Source organism: Grammomys surdaster, unplaced genomic scaffold, assembly GCF_004785775.1.
Source record: "Grammomys surdaster isolate TR1022 unplaced genomic scaffold, NIH_TR_1.0 251, whole genome shotgun sequence".
Taxonomy (NCBI): Eukaryota; Metazoa; Chordata; class Mammalia; order Rodentia; family Muridae; genus Grammomys; species Grammomys surdaster.
The window spans coordinates 2,178,628-2,197,006 of NW_021604692.1; the positions used below are offsets into that span (position 1 = coordinate 2,178,628).

An 18,379-nucleotide genomic window follows, 5' to 3' on the forward strand; every position below is an offset into this window, starting at 1 on the left:
ACAGATGTTTTTGTGAAATTCATTACTCACTGGTTTTCAAAGTTCTGGTGTCTTAAAATTGTAAGAAAAACATTGTCAACACAAGCAAAATAGTTGGTGTTTTCCATAGAAAGCCCTATGTCTCCCCCCCCCCCCCAAAAAAAAAAAGCCGGGCTGTGGTGGCGCACGCCTTTAATCCCAGCAGAGGCAGGCAGATTTCTGAGTTTGAGGCCAGCCTGGTCTACAGAATAAGTTCCAGGACAGCCAGGGCTACATAGAGAAACCCTTTCTTGAAAAACCAAAAAAAAAAGAAAAAAGAAAAAAAGAAAGAAAGGCCTATGTAGTGGCATGGACCCCATCAGACATGGTTGGATTTTAAGTGCGGAGATGGCATAAAAATTCACCCAGATGCTATCCTTAAATAAGGATGATAGGAGGAAGGGAGGGAACATTTGTCAGGTTGAGTGGCATAAGCGGAGTTGAGCATAGAAAAACAGGTTGTCTGGTTTGTCTGTTTCTATCCAGTTGGGTTAACACTTAGAGGTTACCTAGATCATGGGAAGCTAAGCAGGTGTCTGTGATTTTTTTTTTTTTTTTTTTACAGGCTTGTTACCCTCCAAACCTGTGAACAAGATTGCACGAGACCCCCAGACCCCCATACTGCAGACCAAATATCGGGCAAGGGTTGTGACCTGCAAAAGTGCTGCTGAGCAGGAGGCTGAGGAGCTTGAGAAGCTGCAACAGTAGGTCCCACTGGCAGTGTCTGAGGAAGGCTGGCAGCATGGCCTGCTTGCTTTCAGTCCTATGGGGTGGTGGTGGTTGTTTTCCTTTTCATGAAAATGCAAGCCATTTAGTGGCTCTGTTGGCTGTGTTCCTGTCTCCGTGACCGAGAGTGGGACTCTGTAGGTGCCCTGGAGCAGAATCTGGTAAATATCCAAATGAGTGGTGGGGGCAGAGCTCACCTTTGGAGTCTAGTTAAGGATAAGGCTAGTGTAGGTAGACCTCATCTCTTGACCGTCGGAGGATCTGCAGCTTTACTCTTGAAAGAACCTGGAACTTAGTGTAGTCAGCGTTGAAACGTGTCTCCCTAGACTTTCCCAGGGCTCTGCAGTATTGAGGGTGGACCCAGGGTCTCTGCATGTCAGGCAAACAATGCTGTTGAGCTAAACTGCAGTCCTTTTTAGTTACTAAAGCTGAAGTTTTCCAGTAGAGTCTCACTAAGTTGATTGGGCTGGCTGTGTTGTTCAGGTATGTCTTGATTAACCTAATCTCTTGCCTCTGCCTCAGTTGCTGGGATTATAGACCATGTCGCCAGTCTTGGCCTCATCTGTTGGCTCTTTTGTTGGTTGATTTTGTTTTGTCTTTGAAGACAAAGTTTCATGTATCTCTAGCTGGCTTCAAAGTTGCTATTAGCCAAAGATGACTTTGATATATTTTTTAAATTTTATTTTATTTGTGGGAGTTTTGCTTGCATGTAATGTCTGTGTACCACTGGCATGCTTGGTGCCTATGGAGGCCAGAGAGGACTTTGGAGCCTCTGGAACTGGAGTTACAGACAGATGGTTGTTAGCTGTCATGTGGGTGCTGGGAATTTTTTGGGAGTAGCAGCCAGTGCTTTTAACCCCTGAGCCATCTTTCCAGTCCCTTCCTCCCCCACTCCACCAAAGTGTGGGAACTTGAATTTCTGGTTCTCTGTCTCAAGTGTTAGAATTATAGGTGCTTGTACTCGTAGAGCCCTGAGCCCCAGCAGGACTTCAGGTTATATCATTTACTCTTTTCTCAGGAGGTGAGAATATGGCTACGGAGAGGAGAGATTGTGTGTCCATGGTAGATCATCTTAGTGCTTATTTATAGGTTTTGTTCTACTTTGTGTAGTTTTTATTTAATTTAAAAAGCCTTTTGTGGTTATTACCTAAATTTCCTTGTTACAGATACAAATTCAAAGCACGGGAACTTGATCCCAGAATTTTTGAAGGTGGCCCCATCTTGCCCAAGAAACCGCCAGTTAAGCCTCCTACTCAGCCTGTTGGCTTTGATCTGGAAATTGAGAAACGAATTCATGAGCGAGAGTCAAAGAAAAAAACAGAAGATGAACAATTTGAATTTCATTCCAGACCTTGCCCGACTAAGATCTTGGAAGATGTTGTGGTAAGAATACTTGAGGGGTTGGAGCTGGCAGAGGTGACGTGCCTATGACTGAATATTACCCAGCAATGTTTAAGTTGATCCTATGAGCCGGACACCAGCATATCACTGGAGATGACAAAGAGATGCAGCAGAATTGATCTTGGTCTTAGGACTTCCAGTCTAGTGAGAGAGGCAACATGAGGTTAAGTATTAGACGGACTGGAACTGTGCTCCGCAGAGATGGAGCTGTAGAAGAGGAAGCTTTGAGCACCTAGTGGAGGAGGCAGCCTTTGAGCATGTGCAGTAGAGCTGACTTCCTGGTGCTGTCATTGTGTTGCTGTGATGGCTGGCACTTGTCCCTCTTTCCTGTTCAGTCACCTCTCAGTTTCTGCAAGATTGGTTTCAGAACCTTGCATAGATAACCAAGATCTCTACATGCTCAAGTCTCATAAAATATAAACTAGCACACCATACACTATTTAAATAGTTAAGTTTTCCTTTGAGATGGGGTCTTGCTTTGTTTCTCAGGCTTGTCTTAAATGTCTAGACTGCAGAGCCGTACTTACATCCATATCCTAGTAGTCGTGACTGCAGATTGATGCCACTGTACCTGGCTTACGACTTGTCATCTTTCCCTTTGCTTGTTTCAGAGTCATCCATGAGTGAAGCTGTAATATATTAACTCATGGTATACTTTCAGAACTGTGTGTGTGTGTGTGTGTGTGTGTGTGAGAGAGAGAGAGAGAGAGAGAGACAGAGAGACAGAGACAGAGACAGAGAGATAGGGAGACAGAAAGAGAAAGAAAGAAAGAGAAGATTTAGTTCTCTCCTTCTACCATGGGTTATGGGATCAAATACAAGTCAAGCTTGTTCAGCAAATGGCCCTCTCATCTGGATTTTATCTTCCTGGCCTGGTTTTTAGTATTTTATGTAGTTTGTTCTGGGATGTCTAATTGAGTTGTATACTTCTTATAGGGTGTTCCTGAAAAGAAGGTAATTCCAGCCACTGTTCCTAAGTCACCAGTTTTTGCATTGAAGAACAGGATCCGAGTGCCCATCAAAGAAGAGGAGGTGATTTCCTGGGAAGAGGGAGTCTTCTTTTCCTTTTTCATGACCAGTCTGAGTCTTTATCATTCTTTATACTTAATGTGGCCCAAAGGCAATCAGCTCTTGTCTGGAATTGTCTGTAAGAATGATATGAATGTTTGACCATCTATCTGTTTTGTTCCTCTGAGAGCCCTGAAGCTGGCTAAGGTGTGACTCAACTTTCAGTGATAATGGGATAGAGTCTGCAGAAGCAATTACATTGTATTGTCCTTGGTACCTCAGGGTCACAAAGGTGACTGAGGGTGATGAGCTATGGGACTGTAAAATGTGAATTGTCATCATTGATCATGCTAGCTTCTTATTACACTCCTATTTTATCTATAAATATCCAGACTTGGGGTAATTTTATAGCAGATCTCAGCATAAACTTTTTATAGGATCAGCTGAAACTAAAATACTTGGTAATCTTATGTTACTAGCTTGAACCCAAACAACTTACTTGGTCCTACTCTGGATTTGACAACCATTAATATCTGTCACATGTTTTAGTGGAGTCTGAGTCAGAGACTGAGGTGTAAGTGTGCTTACTCAGAACCTTTCTTCAAGTCTTCTTTTTACATGTCTGATGTCATTTAGTTATTCCAACATTCCTGTGAGGAACTTGAGATTCTTAGAGTTACTGTGTTAGTCGTTTACCCAATACTCTTACATTGTTTTGGCCCATGATGTGGTCGCTGAATGGGTATTGTCTATCTTTGAAAGTGAAGCCATCCGGTGCTAAGTGATGTGCACTATCAGTGGCTCACACTGTATGGTGCTTTCCGAGCCCTCGTTCTGAGCTGGGTGAGCAGGGAAGGATGAGGAGTCTGTTTCTTTTTTTTTTTTTTTTTTTTTTTTTTTTTTTTTTTTTTTTTTTTTTTGAGACAGGGTTTCTCTGTGCAGCCCTGGCTGTCCTGGAACTCACTCTGTAGACCAGTCCGGCCTCGAACTCAGAAATTCACCTGCCTCTGCCTCCCAAGTGCTGGGATTAAAGGCGTGCGCCACCACTGCCCGGCGAGGAGTCTGTTTCTAAGCTGTGCTTTCTCTTCTAGGAAGAGGAAAAACCAGCAGTGATCAAAGCCCAACCTGTGCCACATTATGGCGTGCCTTATAAGCCCCACATCCCAGAGGCAAGAAGTGTGGAGCTGTGCCCTTTCTCCTTTGATACCCGGGACAAAGAACGCCAGTTGCAGAAGGAGAAAAAAATAAAAGAAATGCAGAAAGGGGAGGTAGGTGTTTCATTTCTGTAATTTGTAGAATACTGGTCTTTGATCCCTCAAAGGGAACCCTTCCCCACTTTGTTTGTTTGGTTGATTTGAGCAGCTGGTTTTGCTGTGTAGATCAGACTGGCTTTGAATCTGTGGTTGTCCCCCTCCCTCTGCCTTCCGAGTGCTGGGGTTATAAGCAGGACAGGGTGTCTTGTCCTCCCCACTGATGAAAGCTCCTTATGCTGCTCTTATGTTTTTTTCTTTATCATTAGGTGCCCAAGTTCAAGGCACTTCCTGTGCCCCATTTTGACACTGTTAACCTGCCAGAGAGAAAGGTAAAGAATGTGACTCAGGCTGAGCCTTTCTCCCTGGAGACAGACAAGAGAGGCGCCTACAAGGCCGAGATATGGAAGCACCAGGTAGGAGTGGGGCACAGCTGAAATGTTGGATGTTGGTTGGTTGATGGGTGAGTAAGTGGGTGAGCAAGCCCGTAGGTCGCAGACCTATAGATTGGACCGGTAGATTCACTATACAGAAATCATCTGGGGTGTCAGATTTGGTTATTTTAATATATTCTATGTAAGCCAGGAGTCATATCAAGTTCTGTAAAAGGCCAGACAATATTTATTTTAGGTTTTATAGGCTACATCTGACTTTTGTCAGGTATTTTCTCCCTGCCTCCCCTTACCCCTGTATGTATATTTGATCCTTGGAACATGTAAAGACTATTCTTAGTTCGAGTTGCGTTTGGCCAGCAGGCTGAAGTTTGCTCGTCTCCTTTAGTCATCTCCTGGGGAATGTGAGACTCCTTCTCAGTCAGGAGTTTCTGTAAGATCTCATCTGTTAGTGCTTTTGGTAAGAAATTGGTTGGGAGAATTGGTTCTTAATAAAACAGGCTGTTTTTTTCAACATAGTATATATAATAGCTTTTTATTTATCATTACAGATAATAAAAGACAAGTGATTAGTTATAGACTGATGTAATTAGCATATAATTTTGCCGCTATCCCTGTTCCCTGTCTCACCTAAAAACAAACACTAACCAGGGTTTAATCGAGCCTCTGGGTCTAGTTACTCACTTAAAAGACATAAAGGGATAGAAGTAAAAGGATATCTTTTTAGTCACAAAGTTCAGAACCTCCAGGATGTGTGTTACTGTTGCAGTAGTCAGGCACCATTGTATGCCATGTCTGACAGGCTTTCCTTCCAACAGCTGGAGGAAGAACAGAAGCAGCAGAGGGAAGCAGCTTGCTTCAAGGCTCGTCCAAACACCGTCATCTTTCAAGAGCCCTTTGTTCCCAAGAAAGAGAAAAAATCAGTTGCTGGTATTATTATTATTGATGTACTCTTTTGGGAGTTGACACAAAATGTCAAACTTTTCAGGGGGCATGCTAGGACTCAGTTGTATCAGAATAATGCTATGTCAACAAGAACTGCTTTGTCTGAAGGGATGGTAGCTTTGTTCCCTTAGAGCCAGCCTTTGGCTTGTGTTGGAGCCAGTGGCTCCCTGTGAGTATTGTCAAGTATGTTGGGGCAGACTGACAGAACAGGAGTCTTGGCAGACACAGCTGTCCTTTCGGTGACAGTCACAGGCTGTCCACACCCAAGAATGGAGCAAGTGGATGAAGGAAGGGTGTTGGGATTTCTTTCTGTACACAAAGATTGGTTTCTTAGGCATTGGACGACAAGGCAGGAAGTTGGGATTCTTTTACTTCTGTCCTACAATAGCTGTGTAGGAGAGCAGCATGCAGGGCTGAACAGGCAACCTCCCCTCAGCATCCTCAGCCATAGAGTGTAGCTTCACTCGATGGTTCCCTTTCATCCTGTCCTAGTCCTGGGTGGAGACTAGGTCCATGAATGCTGCTTGTGTATTTTTTTTCAATATTGTCTTTGTTTCTGTACTTAGAGAACCCTTCTGGTTCTCTAGTTCAGGAACCTTTTCAGCTGGCTACAGAGAAGAGAGCCAAAGAGCGGCAGGAGCTGGAGAAGAAAATGGCTGAAATGGAGGCCTGGAAACTGCAGCAGTTGGAGGAAATCAGGCAGCAGGAAGAGGAGCAGCAGAAGGAGGAAATAGCCAGGCTCCGGAAAGAACTGGTAATCTACTGGGTGGTATAGGCACTCACAAGCCCTAGTTTGTCTCTGTTGTTCTGTTTTCTGGTGGAGCCAGGACAGACTAGTCAGCATCCACACTGACAGCGAGTGCAAACAAGCAAACAGTACAGTCTTTCCTGGGCCATCTTGAAAATCAGCCACTACTTCTTTGCACTTATTTTCCCCCTAGGTACCTGCCTGTTGAGTTCGTTCCCAGTATACATTTTTTTCTTCAGCAATTCTCAGTGTAGGCCGGTGGCAACACCCTATTACTGAGTACTGCTTATCACTGTATTATGTTGGCTCACTCCAGGGTTGATCTGGCACTCCTCACAAGGATGGGCGGCACCCTGCCTCCCCAGCTGCGCTGCCCTTCTTGATTATTTCTCTTCTGCTGTTTGTTCTTGTTTGTTACTTTGTTGAATATTAAGAGTCAATCAAATAAGCTTAAAATTTCACTCTGGCAATTTGTCCCCCCTGGAGACAGGATTTCTCTATGTAGCCTTGACTGCCCTGGAACTGACTCTGTAGACCATGTTGGCCTCAAACTCAGAGATCTGAGTGCTGGGATTGAAGGTGTGCACACCACTGCCCAGCAAGTCTAGCAGTTTTTTTTAACTTAATGTATTTATTTTATGTTTGTGAGTACCCTGCAGCTATCTTCAGAGACCAGAAGAGGGCATCAGATCCCATTACAAATGGTTGTGAGCACCATGTGGTTGCTGGGAATTGAACTCAGGACCTCTGGAAGACAGTGCTCTTAACTGCTGAGCTATCTTTCTGGCCTCCTTATTTATTATTTTATGCATATGAGTGTTTTTGCTAGCATGTAGCTCAGTGCCCTCAGAGGTCAGAAGAGAGTGTCAGATGCCTGGAGCTGGAGTTACATAGTTGTGAACAGCCATGTGGATGCTGGGAATTGAACATGGATCCCCTGGAAGAGCAATCAGTGCCCCTAACCACTGAGCCATCTCTCCAGCTCCTGTCACAAATGTTTAACTTGTAGCTTTTGTCTGCTATTCAAAGTCTGTGAGTGTGTGTGTGTGCGTGTGTGCGCGCATGTGTGTGTGTGAGACACCTTGAATTGGGATCTGTAAACCTATCTCACCATTCTCCCCTAACTGACGGAACAACTGCACATAGTTGTGTGGTGTCCATCTCAGTAACCCTGTTTCCTTACTCTGCAGGTGCACAAGGCTAATCCAATACGCAAGTACTCTACAGTGGAGGTGAAATCCAGTGAGCTGCCTCTGACTGTGCCGGTGTCTCCTAAATTCTCCACTCGGTTCCAGTAGAAGCTGCATCACTTCACAGGCATGGAGGACATGTCTTCAGACTCACCCACTATGTGTGGAAACATACCTGACAACTATGGAAGCCAGGTGTTTTGAAGATCACTTTACACAGAAACTCTGAAGCTAATGAGATACCACTCATTTAGACTTTAATCAGACTTCTTGTAGTTATTTCCTTCAGACGTTAGTTGGCCCTTTCCTGTTGGTCTTAACTCTGGCTAGAATTTCATGTATTCGTTTTGGCATAGTCTACTTTTTACCTGATCTCCCCCTACTACCCCTTTATATATGTATTTTAAGCATACAATAAAGGCAATTAAGTCCTGGGCTATGGTTTCAGTCACAGTCTAAGTGAGTAGCCAGACTGTTGGAATGTTCAGAATGAACTTATGTTCTGTTCAGAATGAGCTTATGAAGGAGCCCTTTGCTGTGACGTGGGCATGGCACCAAGAAGACTGTGTCAACTCCAGGAGACCATACAAAGCTCTGTTGAAGCAGTTCTCTATTGTTGGTGCTGACAATGAATGACAGCCTACAGTTTCCAACCTGACTTGGATGACATTGTTTTAAGGTCACAAGGATTTATTTTGGCTTGCTGTTTTCTGCAATGCAGCCCATCCTGGAGGGGATGGGGAGGGATACGGTTCAGTGTGTGTGGCAGAAAGCACAACTCAGGCTGGAAGTTAAGATTGGTTTGACACCTTCAAAGGCCAGTCCCAGTTGGCTTACTTATCCCAGCTGGGCCTCGCAGGCCAAAGTTCTACAACCTCCCAAGCAGTGCCAGGCTATGAACCAAGAAACATACCAGCCTGTGGTGGGCGTTTTATACTGAAAGGATAGCCTTTCACCTGTGGGTGCTATAGGCTCATGGTATTTCAAAATAAGAAGTATCTGTAGTCTTTTTCTTTTTGAGGTTTATTTTATTTGTTTGGTGTTTTGAGACATGGTTTCTCTGTAGCTCTTGCTGTCCTAGAACTTGATTCTAGACCTAGGACAGGACTGGCCTTGAATGATTTTTGTTTTTTTACCTGCATGTATGCACATGGAATTCTTGCCTGTGCTGTGCCCTTGGATGTCTGTGGAGTGTGTCAGATGCCCTGGGATTGGAATTACTGAAGGCTGTGTTGGGAAACCCTGCTGCTAACCCTTCTGACATTACCAGAAAGCCCTGACTGAGCTTGGTGCAAAATGATGGGCTCCCTTTTATTATATATAAGCCTTTGTAAATTCAGTAGGGGTGACGAAGCCAGACATTGTTTCTTATAGTAAGTTTGATGTGTGACCTTGGTTCTCCTGGAGGCCCACAAAGCAGTCCAAAGAGCACTTCCCCTACCTGTAAACTTTAGATATTTGCATACAGTGTCATAATCTGTCATCTGTTTATTTCACAAAAACACAGTGCTGCACACATGTTCTACCCTCTGCAGAGCCAGTGAAACAAAAGCAACAGAAAACACTTGTTTGTACTTTAGGCAGGGGGACAGACAATGGACGCATGCCTGTTGCAGTTGTCAATTAACACTGCTTAAATAACCCAGCTACAGCAGCTCATGTTCCTCACTGCCCACCACAGTGTTCTGGGTTCCCGAATGGAAGACAGACAGACAGACACACACACACACACACACACACACACACACACACACACACTCAACAACTATTTTAATATGTCTTAAACAGCTCAATGGCTGGACCACTCCCAAACCTCCACACAGCTAACGTGCTTTCCCCTCTGATATTCCCCATCCATCATCACTGAAATCTATATTCCATCTTGGCTGCCCTAGACCCAGTCATGGGGCCCCCTGGGGCTGCTCTTTCCCCGCTCTTACTTGTTGGTAGCACTTCTCAGGCCTAGTCTTTCACCTTTCCCCATGCCTGAGAATCCTAAAAAGTCCCACCTCTTTTTTCTCCCTGCTCAGCCATTGGCCACTGGGACCTTTATTTACCAATCAAAACCAACTGGGGCAGGACCCTCAGCGTCTTACATGCAGATTCTTGTGCAGTTGGGAACCAGCTAACATAATACAAGTGTTGGACGAAATTCACCACGCATGCCTGTACTTCCTGTCACATTTCTGATGAGGCTGTGGTCCTGGGGGTTCTGAAGAGGAGCTGTCCAGGAAGGGACTGACTGTAGCTTGGCTTGAGTTTGTCAAAGAGATAGTAAGCACAGCTGGATTCTTAGTGCTTTTGTTTTAGTGTTCAGTGTGGGCCCCTGAGAGAGACCCAAAGATCCCCTGAGCTGGAGTTGCACTTGGGCTTCCGGCATGGGTCTGTTGCCAGATCATGATGTACTTTAACCAGAGCTGTCACTCCAGTGCCGTTGCTCCAGCCCCTCTGAATGTACTTTCTTGCCAAGAGTTTGGACATGGAGAGAAAGCAAAGCAAAATAGTCCTTGGGATTTGGTCGTCCGTTCTTAGCTTTAATTTTTTTCTGGTCACCTGGTGTCTTCCCTCCACTTGTCTTGGTCCCATCTCCAAGCCTGCCTTCCGTGGTTCTTCCCTGCTGTGCCAGCTGCACCACCATTGGTGCTGGCAACACTTAAGCATATCAGACATGTTCCCGTGATCCTGAAAGGAAGGTGGAGAGACCACGGCCATCTTGTCTCCTTATCCCCTCAGGCTGTGTCCTCTTTCCACACTCAGGTAACTTGGACATTTTTCTGAACAAAGAAGATGCGCTGAGATAAAACTTTATACATTTTAAGCTGGGCTTGGTGGTGCACACCTTTAATCCCAGCACTCAGGGACAGAGGCAGGTGGATCACTGACTTTAAGGCCAAAGTGAGATCCGGTTTCAAGAAAATAAACCCACGAACAGATGATGAATGAATCTCTACATTTGAACATTTTATACATGTAACTACTTTCCACAGAATTTTAATTTTTGTAAAAGACATGGTCATTTTAGTTGTTATGTATATGAGTGTAGGTGGCTGTGTAGGCCAAAGGTGTCAGATCCTGTGGAAACTGGAGTTACAGGTGAGTAACGACTCAGGCCCTCTACCAGAGCAGTCTGCACCAGCCCTAGGCTGAGCCCAATCCCCTAGTCCCCGGCTTTTGTCTTTATTTTGATCTTGATGCCTTTTATCTTTCATTAGTTTCCATTAAACCGACATTTCCAATATAAATTTGAAAAGAAAGAGTTTCCTGGATTTTACTAAGAAATCTGGCTAACATTTTGCCAGGCAATTTTGTAAAATCCCCAACATTTGACATGCAGAATGCTGAAATTCCCACAGTTTAGAGCACATGTCAAGATGCTTTTGACTTGTGTGGCTTCCCATGGCCTGTTTGTGTACTAACTCATGTGAGATCGTTGTCAGACTTCTTTGGCCCACGTTTGCCCTTGTGCTGTAGTCGGGCTTCCATGTTGGTTGCTGTTTCATTACTTTTAGGTTCCTTTCATGCAGTTTCTGCCCCTGGGAAGTAGAGCTAAGTGGTTGGCGACTGTGGTTGGTATTACTTTCTATAGCATTTCAGAGAAACCTGAGTACAAACAGTTGTTCAGCAAGATGGGCTTGATTCAACTCACAGCTCAGTACCATGGGGGCACAGCACTTGCTAGACGTGAAGCTGCGGTTTTTTTTTCAACACTGTTTATACAATAAGTACAACAGTAAGTATACTGTACTACTCTTTGTCAACAAAATAACATAGACCATGCAGCTGCCCTTCCTCTGTCTCCTGCTCTTTATTAGTAACCTTTTTTTTTTTTTTTTTTTTTTGGTTTTTTGAGACAGGGTTTCTCTGTGTAGCCCTGGCTGTCCTGGAACTCACTCTGTAGATCAGGCTGGCCTCAAAGATTCACCTGCTTCTGCCCCTTGAGTGCTGGGAATATAGGTGTGGACCACTGCTTCCAGGCTTACTGCATTAATTTTAGAATTTGGGTTTTTGTTTTGTTTTGTTTTTTTACAAAGTTTATACATGGCATGCATCTGGTTCAAAGCTGTGAAGGCAGGAAGATGTCCCACCTGCTCAGTTGTCCTCCCCAGGGATGGCGTCACCAGTTTCTTGTATCCCTACCTCTGCATACACGTTGCCACCTCTGCCTTCATTTTGATATACACAGCACATCCCTCTTGCTCTTTTCAGTGGTTTGTGGCTTTGACTGACAGAACTCCTGGACTACCTTGAGTGTGTCCTGGCTTCCTGAGCATGAGGCCTCATGGGAGTCTAGCAAGGTGGCAGTCCTGAAGCCCAGGGGCAGACCAGCAGCTGGCATTGGAGTGGCTTTGTTGAGGTGTGAGGGGTGCTGCTGTTTAGTAGCTGGAGGGCCTGCTTGAACCTCTGTTTACTGTTAGAGAAATGTGTTTACTTACACAGAGCTCCCTACTAGCACAGCTGGTTTTGACCTCACTGTGTAGCTCAGGCTGCCCTTGAACTCATGCTCCTCCTGCCTTAGCCTCCCAAGTGGGAGGATTCCATGTCTGTACCCCTGACTCGCCTCTAGTATCATTCTTTTTGATTTCGTAGAAGTCTCTGGGGAAGCTTCTCAATGCTGACAGTAGCAGTTAGAAAAGCCTCAAGCCACGTGGCTAGGCTCCGGTTTCTGCAGAGGCCGGGTTTCAGTGTGGTGGTGTGGATCCCCAGGAGCTGGTCAACACTCTGAAGCCTGAGCTGCCATCCGCCCCTCAGCCTGCTGGGATGCTCATTTTAGGCAACATATAAAGTTTCCTGGAGACAGGACAACCCCAGGCCTATGGAAAGAGCAGGAAGGTTAAAGTGTGTGGTGCTTTGAGCAGTGACGAAGGTGTAACCAGGGAGCCGACATGTTTGCTCCAAGGCCAAGAATTCCAGGACAATTTGTTACTAAGTTAAAGCCAACAGTTGCTACAGAAAAGGTGGGCAGAGGCATGGGCCGTGTGCTTCCCCTGCCTTCTGATACACCCACTGTGGTGATGCTGTCAGGGGGAGGGGGGTGATGGTGAGCGTTGCTGACATCCCAGTGGTGTTGATGGATTTTGCTCTTTACTGTCTTGTATGACAGAAGCTGAGCTCAGGCCAAGCCCTGACTTGTGTGTTGTGGTCCTAGGCTCCCTGAAAACAGTGTTCAAATACTGCTGCTCACTCGGAGAATGTGTGGTTACAGAGTCAGACAGACTGGAGGAGATTTAGGTTTATCAGGAAAGATGCCAGCTTACAGACATCAATTGCCTTCCTCTCTTTAGCTGGAAAAAAAAAAACCAAACTGGACAGAGAATGCTTGCCCTTCCTGTCCCAGCACCGTGGGCAAGTGGCTGAACACGCCAAGAACCTTGGCCAAGGGCTGTTGCCCAGCTTGTTCGGGCTTCGACAGTATTCTCAGGTCTTCTTTCAGGAGCAAAGGTCAGAGAAGAAGATCTCAGCATGTCAGACTGAGAAACAATAAACAATAAACGTGAATAACAGTTGGGCCACGCTGTTTAAACACCTTTGGCGGTGAGGGGAGATGGGTCTCCAGGCTCCTGCTGACTCCTGACAACCACATGGCACAGAGGAGCCGCTGTGTTCCTAGGTGAAACTGGAGCCTGTTTATGTGTAGTATAAAGCCAGTCTCTCTCCATCCCTTTCTCCTCCTCTCCTTCTTCCTCCTTTATAATACCACACTCATAACACACTCATACTTTATAAATACAATTTTAACTGCAGTATACTACTCTATTCTGAGTTCGCGTCTCCCTCGTGAAAATACTTGCTTTTTGAAGGATTGTTGGGGCGCTTATCTACAGACAATATGGTCTTCACTTGCCTCCCCTTAATGTGTCATATCTTCGTCAACTTTAATATCTTCTAACCGCTTGCCAGTCCATCTCACTAGTAAAATATAAACTTAAAAAAAACAAAAAGGAAAAAAAATCCTCAAAAGTAAATGGGCTGGGAGAATGGCTCACTCACAAGCCTGGGAACCTGAGTTCAATCCTCAGAACCCATGTGCTATGAGCCAAGTGCAACTGTGAGCCCTTGTCATCCTGGGGTTGAGGTGTGGGCAGGCAGATTTCTGTGGCTTGCTAACCAGCTGGACTGGTGAGTTCTAGGTCAGTGAGAGTCCCTGTCTCATAAATAATACGTAATAAATAAATAAATAAATAAATAAATAAATAAATAAATAAATAAATGTATGTGTGGGGCCGAGTGGGTGAAGGTGTTTGCCATTAAGCCCTATGGCCTGAGTTCAATTCTGGGGACTCATATGGTGAAAGGAAAGAATGGATGTCCCCAAATTATTCTCTGACCTCCATACATGAGCGATGGCACACATGCTCAATAAGTAAATAGATGTAATAGTATTTTTTAAAGGAAGGAAAAATGAGACTAAAAATTCTTTAAAAAATAGTGAGGTAAAGAGTGACCCTGGGAACACCACCAAGGTTGTCCTCCGGCATTCACGTGCACACACATGCTCCCAAACACACACAAATGTGCACATACACAGAAACACAAGTTTTCCTAAAAAACTACAGTCAGGGCTAAGGGAAGATGGAGTTGGTAAAGTGCTTGCTCTCTCTAAGCATGGAGACCTGAATCTGCACCCCAACACCTATGAAAAAGCCAGCCACAGGAAGACCTGACCCATAATAAAAGCACAGGCGTTGCCCTGGCATGTGTATTTATTGGTGCGTTATTCCCATTTGCAGAATGGAAAGCTTCTTTGAGCTAATGTGGTATCGGTGTTACTCACACCGTGCCCAGCAAAAGCAAAACCGAAAAATGTATTGACGCCTCGCCAAGCCTTCCTGGAAATAATTCTAGCTATGTTGTTTAAAATCCAAGCTTGCAACTACATTTTGAAGTTGGTATCCACAGTGGACCTCTTGTCAAGGCTTCAGGTCAGATCTGAAAGGAGAAACTCCTTGGTCTTTCATACTCTGGGACCTGCAAGTGAAATCCCGGAGTGGAGATTATAGTCTCACCCCTGTTACTGACAGTCCATGATCTTTAACACCGTATTCCTCTTTTCAGGTCTCCGTTTCCTCCTGTGAGGAAGATTGAGCCAGGACAATGCCCAAGGCTCCTTTCATCTTAAATACCCTCAGTTTTCCCTAGCTGATGTTTTTAGACAGTGCCATCCACTTTCATGCGTGTGTTCTTCTGAAGCCTGCCCCTCTGCCCTGGGAGAATCCCCCTAGCTCCCAGCCTGGCTTTCCCACATACACTTCAATAAAGCATGTCGGAGGCCAGTGTGCTATCTCGTTGAAGACTTTCCAAGGGTTGTTCTGGAAGCGGAAATCTAGCCCAGATCACTCCAGGGGACTAATCCCTGAATAATGTTGTCCTCTGACACACACATATTTTCTGATGTTTCTCTTGACCTTGGAACTGGTTAAAGACTGCACAGAATGTTCAATTCCTAACAGACTCCATAGAGCTGCTCCTGGCCCCATCCAAGATGGTTTCCCCCCCCTTGGAAATGGTCCTTCTGTCGTTGGAGGTGGTTTAGGATATTATAATAAATTTGACACTTCATCTTTCTCCTTTTTATTTCTTCCCATTGCACTTCACTTTTATGACATTTGCGGCTAAGGGGCCTGGTTGCTTTGTATCTTTGTCTAAAGTTCAGGGGGAACACAGGATAACTAAATAAACCTGATATTAGGGAGTTGGGAGTTGCTCCTCTGGCTTCATGGCCTTGTGCATGACATTTGAATTTTCTGGACTTTGGCTCATTTTAGTCACAGAGAAAGGAGTAGCTCAGGTGGTAGAGTGCTGACCTGTCACTCCCAGAGCCCTGGGTTCAATTCACAGCCTCTGTGTTAAACCAGCCATGATAGCAAATGCCTCTAATTCCAGCTCTGGGGGTCAGGACTAAAGACTCTGTCTCCAATAGAGAAGATGAGGAAAAAGTGAAACAGTGCTTCCTAAATAGGTCTTTCCTCCAGCTTGATGAAGGGACGATTTCCCCAGCTCTAAAATGACCCGGGAGCTGAGCACTGGGTACTGGGCACTGAGCACTGGGCACTGGACACTGAGCACTGGGCACTGGGCACTGGGCACTGATGTTGACTGCTAGCTTCTGTGATCATGACCACATAACTACACTTGAGTCACATACTCAGTGGGCATGTGTCACTAGCAGTGACTAGAAGCCCCTGCTGCTTACCCTTTGGCCATAGCCTGACAGGACAGGCTCAGTGGCCCCTAGTTAGCAGCCAGTGAAAAGAAACCTGGAAGCTTTCTTTGCAAAGGAGGAGGCTCGTGGGAATTCACAAAAGCGAGAGGAGCTAGGGATGGGCTTGAGCTGAGCGGGTGGCAATCTGTCCTGCTGGCCACTGGCTGCTGTCTTTGTGATAGGCTCCCTGAGTTTGGTTTGGACTGTTCTCTGCTTCCTTACCTTTGCACCTAGGCCTTTCTGTCTTTCTTGAAGGTGATGAACTAGGAAGCTGTCAGCCTGGCAGGATGGTGAGGTGAGTGTGTTTCCTTCCATATAGACACTGTTGTCTACTGCCACGAGCTTCCAGGCAAAGGAGGGAGGCTTAGCATCTTGGCCTGAGAACCTTCTCCATGAAGCTCCAGAGTACACACCACCCAGACCTAGAAGTGCAAACTCACCACCCTTGCTGTGGGCCCAGTGAATCAGACACCTTGGTATGGGCCCAGGCGTGTGTGTTTTCATAGGCCCTCCAAGGGAGAGTGTCGTATGGCCAAGTGTGGGGACCACTGTGCCAGGGAAAGGACCTGCTGATTCTGACTCAGGTTCCCACAGAGTTGGCAGCAACTCTCTCATGTGACCCTAAGTGCCCAGGCTAATCAGAAGCACCCAGGTTGAGCGTGCTTTCCTTCCTATCCAGTGCCCTGGGGAGTTTCCCTCTCCAGCTGTTCCCGCTCCTGAGTTCCTTGAGTGAGTGTTTATCTCTTCTGTAAGACTGTAAGACTAGGAGGAAGATGGGGGCAGATGCTTTCCGTAGACCCTTCCAATAAGTCATGTGACAGACCAGAGGATTATTATAATTTTTTAATGCTGCTGGAAGAGACAAGGTCTTTGTATTCCTCAGAATTTCTTGTGGAGAGCCTGTGCATGGGTGTGGGTGTCTTCAGGGGCACCTAGCTAGTGATACTTAGCTCTCTGCTTGTGAGTAGGGCCTCACTGAACTCAACATTGTGTATGTGTGTGTGTGCGGGGGGGGGGGGGGGGGGGGGTGGTGGGGCACCAGATAAGCCTCTCACAGACAATGAGACAGATCCTCACCCTTGTAAACCTGTTGCCAGCAGAACAGGCAGCCCCTTGATGTGGGCCATGGCCTGCCAGATGTGCAGGCTCCTGTCCCTGCTGTGGCAGCTGCTGGACATTGAAGCCACAAGCTTCAGCAGCCCTGAATGATTGCCAGAGTGGCCCAGGATACAGGTGAGCTATCTCCAGGAGGTGCCTCCTCAGCCCCTGCCTCACCATTGGTGTGGACTTGCTTCATCGTCCCAGGCAGGGCCCCGTCCACCCAGCAGCCATCTGGAGCTCGCCAGGCATCCCCTCGTTCTTATGGTCACCCAGCTTAGTTAGCCAAGAGACCTGGAGCTTTAAAAATAGCACAGAGGCAAGCCAGGCCAGGAGCCGCCTGTCCACACAACAGGACAGAACACGCATTCCCCACTTCTTGAGCCATTTCCTGGGATCATGTGTTGAGAATAACTCCCAGAACAGGTTACTGACTCCTGGGTCTCAACCCTGCCCGGTGCACCACTCTGGGACCCATCTGCACTTCACCCTGTCGCTTTGCAATCCCATTTGCTGTGCTCAAGCCTGCTCCCGGGACATTTCCTGTTCTTGGAACAGCTGCACCGGTTTGGGGTACCCTCCTGCCACTTGATCCTATAGGGAGGTGTCCAGTGGCTGTGGGCAGTTTTCAGATGACCTTGTTCCTCTGACGTCATTAGGTAGCTATTTTTAGCTTTGCTGTTTATGCTGCAGAAGTTGGGCTGGGGTGGGGGAAGGAGCAGGGGAGGGGCTGGGCTGGTTTCCCTTGTCCCAGAGCCATGCCAAAGAAGGAGCATTTATTCTTCCATATTAATAGAACTCCTACTGGGGCCACAAAGTTGATGACAGTGTCTCAATATTCTTTTTTTTTCTTTTTCTTTTTTTAAGATATGGTCTCACTTCATATTCCACCTGCCTCTTCTACCTCCTTAGGGCTGGGATTAAAGGCTTGTACCACTGTGTCTGGTTCTTGTTTTCTTCACACAGGACTTTACCTTCCAGTGGCCATTGCTTCTGGCACACAGTAGAAATGAAGTCTGGGGTCCAGTTTGAGTTAAAATTCTGGTTGAGCCTCTGCAGCCTTGGGTTTCTTTCTCCTCGGCCTCAGTTTCCTCTTAGAAAAGGGAATGACTTTGGCATCTACTTGGGATGGTGAGAGGAGCTAACAACTCCTGCCTCTGGCACAGACAGAGTCAGCGCAGCATGAATATCAGTATCTGTCACCGTCAACCACAACAGCACCATGTACCACTTGGGATGCAGGGTTGATGGCAATGTGGTTCTTAACACCTGGGCTTTCGGGATCCGGGATGGGTGTGCAGCCTCACAAATCAAGAGGAACACCTGCCATGCACATCACTTTATCCTAACCCTGGAGGGCTTTCAAGGCAAGGGAGAAGGGATTCTTGCCCCAGGAAAGCCCC

The 18,379-nt window shown here is 46.1% G+C and overlaps 1 protein-coding gene across 3 annotated transcripts in view; it reads left to right on the forward strand.

Moving 5' to 3' along the window:
• The window catches only part of Tpx2 (TPX2 microtubule nucleation factor), a 37,934-nt gene extending 29,821 nt beyond the window's left edge, over window positions 1–8,113 (forward strand). The window contains exons 10-17 of one of the 3 annotated variants that reach the window (XM_028774960.1): window positions 584–722; window positions 1,911–2,127; window positions 3,082–3,177; window positions 4,245–4,421; window positions 4,673–4,819; window positions 5,614–5,725; window positions 6,307–6,494; window positions 7,679–8,113. In XM_028774960.1, coding sequence (XP_028630793.1) covers window positions 584–722; window positions 1,911–2,127; window positions 3,082–3,177; window positions 4,245–4,421; window positions 4,673–4,819; window positions 5,614–5,725; window positions 6,307–6,494; window positions 7,679–7,786 — 1,184 coding nt within the window. In that variant the 3' untranslated portion in view covers window positions 7,787–8,113. The remainder of the gene's footprint in view (window positions 1–583; window positions 723–1,910; window positions 2,128–3,081; window positions 3,178–4,244; window positions 4,422–4,672; window positions 4,820–5,613; window positions 5,726–6,306; window positions 6,495–7,678) is intronic. The other 2 variants (XM_028774962.1, XM_028774959.1) reach the window with 2 other exon arrangements.
• The last annotated feature ends 10,266 nt before the right edge of the window (window positions 8,114–18,379 follow it).